Consider the following 2073-nt stretch of genomic DNA (forward strand, 5'->3'; position numbering starts at 1 on the left):
GGAGTAAGTTAAAACTGAGACCAAGACAAAACCTGTAGCAAGGTGGAGAAGAAACTGATGAGAATTTGGAAAGGGTAGATTGTACCTGTATGTAATAGCAAACTGAATATACAAAATGTATAGAATAAAATTTGATTAGATAAGTAGATAGAATGGAAAAGCATGAATTGATCGGAAACAGAAACCATATTTTCTTTAGGGAAGAAAAAGAAGCAGAAAACAGAACAATTCATTATGAAAGGAGTTTTTCTAGGTTTAATTTTGTTATAAACTATAAATAGGAGTATTATGATTTAATGGAAGAAAACCAAACAACTAAGCTACCATCTCTTAACACATTCTTGCCAAAGTAATTATTCTAACCCAAGATTCTTTGCTTGCAAAAACTCACTTCATCTTCTTATGTCTCTTGCTTTTTCCAAGTAAGTCCACTCCTATCCCACAGCTTTCGCATGGCTGACTTGACCTCTTTGTTCCTAAGTGTGTAGATGAGGGGGTTCAGCATGGGAGTAATAACATTGTAGAGTACAGACACCATCTTGTCCACAGAAAAAGTGGAGAATGGATGAGCATAGATGAAAATACAGGGTCCAAAAAAGAGTGTTACCATCATGAGGTGAGAGCCACAGGTTGAGAGTGCCTTTTGCCTTCCTTCTTTGGAGCGAATCTTGACTAGAATAGTGGCATAGGAAGAAACCAACACTACAAAGGAGCTGGTAGAAATCAACCCACTGTTAGATACCATTAGCAATTCAATGACAAAAGTGTCTGCACAGGCAAGTTTGATGACAGGGGGAACATCACAAAAGAAATTGTCCACCTGATTTGGCCCACAAAAGGGCAGACGGACAGTGAGAATTGTCTGGACAGTAGAGTGCACAAATCCTCCCATCCAGGAGGCAGCTACCAACACACACCATAATCCTTGACTCATGATAGTGGTATAGTGCAGGGGGCGACAAATTGCAACATAGCGATCATAGGCCATCACTGTGAGCAGGAACATCTCTGCTGCCCCTACAACGTGCAGGAAAAAGAGCTGCACAATGCATTGGTCAGAGGGAATGAGCTTTTCATTATCAAGAAAGTCAGCCAGAAGCTTAGGGGTAGTTACTGTTGAATAACATAGATCGAGGAAAGAGAGGTTGCCGAGAAGGAAATACATGGGTGATGAATTCAGATGCTTATCATAGACTACTGTGACCATGACAAGGATATTTCCTACCCAAGTGGACACATAGAAGAGAAGAAATAGTACAAATAGCCCTGTTTCAATAGATTGTGTCTGTGAGAAGCCTACCAGGATAAATTCTCTCACTACCTTTGTTGGGTTTTCATCCATTTGATCTGGTTTCACCTGGATCAAAAAATTAAACAATGGGGCATTAGTAATGTTAAAAATGGATAAGATATTTCACACAAAATGTAAGAACCTTATTTCAAAAGTGAACTTTTTCTCTAGGATGCATCTCGATTGGTTAGCTGGAAGAAATTATTTTTTCTTAGATGATATGAATACATATTTCCCAACAACTCTAGCTTTGAGATACTGATGAAGCAGCCAACATTTTTTGAAGTCACCAGTACTGGACTTTTAGCTGCAACTTGATGCATCTCTATCTTCCATCAGTCAGCATTTTCCTTCCCCTGTTTTACATTGTCTCAAGGCAATATTACATTTCACTAAGATATTAATATTTTTAAAAAATTATAATCTTTAGAAAAAAATAAAACTAGAAGATAGAATTTAAAATTCCAGTGTACAGGCATTAGAGTCTATAAAGGTTTTATCTGAAATAAGAAATCAGCACACTGTAGATGGTTAGGCTACTATGATAACCCTGTGTCATTTTCTATGAAGATAACTCTTGAGGCTCCACCCTGTAAAAATGGCTAGAGGGAAGTTTATTTGCCACTTTGGTCTTATTGCTATCTCATTACCTAAGTAATGACTCTTACTTAAGTTTGCTGATTGTCTGTCCTGCATATTATTGTTATAATAAATTTCCATCCAGCTTATTATTATCTATAATAACATTTCTCATCTTAAGTCATAGCTGTGGACTTATGGGT

The 2073-nt window shown here is 37.3% G+C and overlaps 1 protein-coding gene across 1 annotated transcript; it reads right to left on the reverse strand.

Moving 5' to 3' along the window:
* Positions 1-400: 400 nt before the first annotated feature.
* Positions 401-1357, reverse strand: LOC148776879 (olfactory receptor 4Q2-like). The gene has a single exon (XM_088840116.1). It carries the CDS (start codon positions 1340-1342, stop codon positions 401-403), a length of 942 nt encoding a protein of 313 aa, XP_088696242.1. The 5' UTR covers positions 1343-1357.
* Between the last annotated feature and the right edge of the window lie 716 nt (positions 1358-2073).

Source organism: Moschus berezovskii, chromosome 9 (assembly GCF_049115385.1).
Source record: "Moschus berezovskii isolate FMDL1 chromosome 9, NW_MosBer_1.0, whole genome shotgun sequence".
NCBI classification, from domain to species: domain Eukaryota; kingdom Metazoa; phylum Chordata; class Mammalia; order Artiodactyla; family Moschidae; genus Moschus; species Moschus berezovskii.

Excerpts from the sequence above, each read along its gene's own strand:
- LOC148776879 (XM_088840116.1), bottom strand. The coding sequence starts at position 1,342 with ATGGATGAAAACCCAACAAAGGTAGTGAGAGAATTTATCCTGGTAGGC.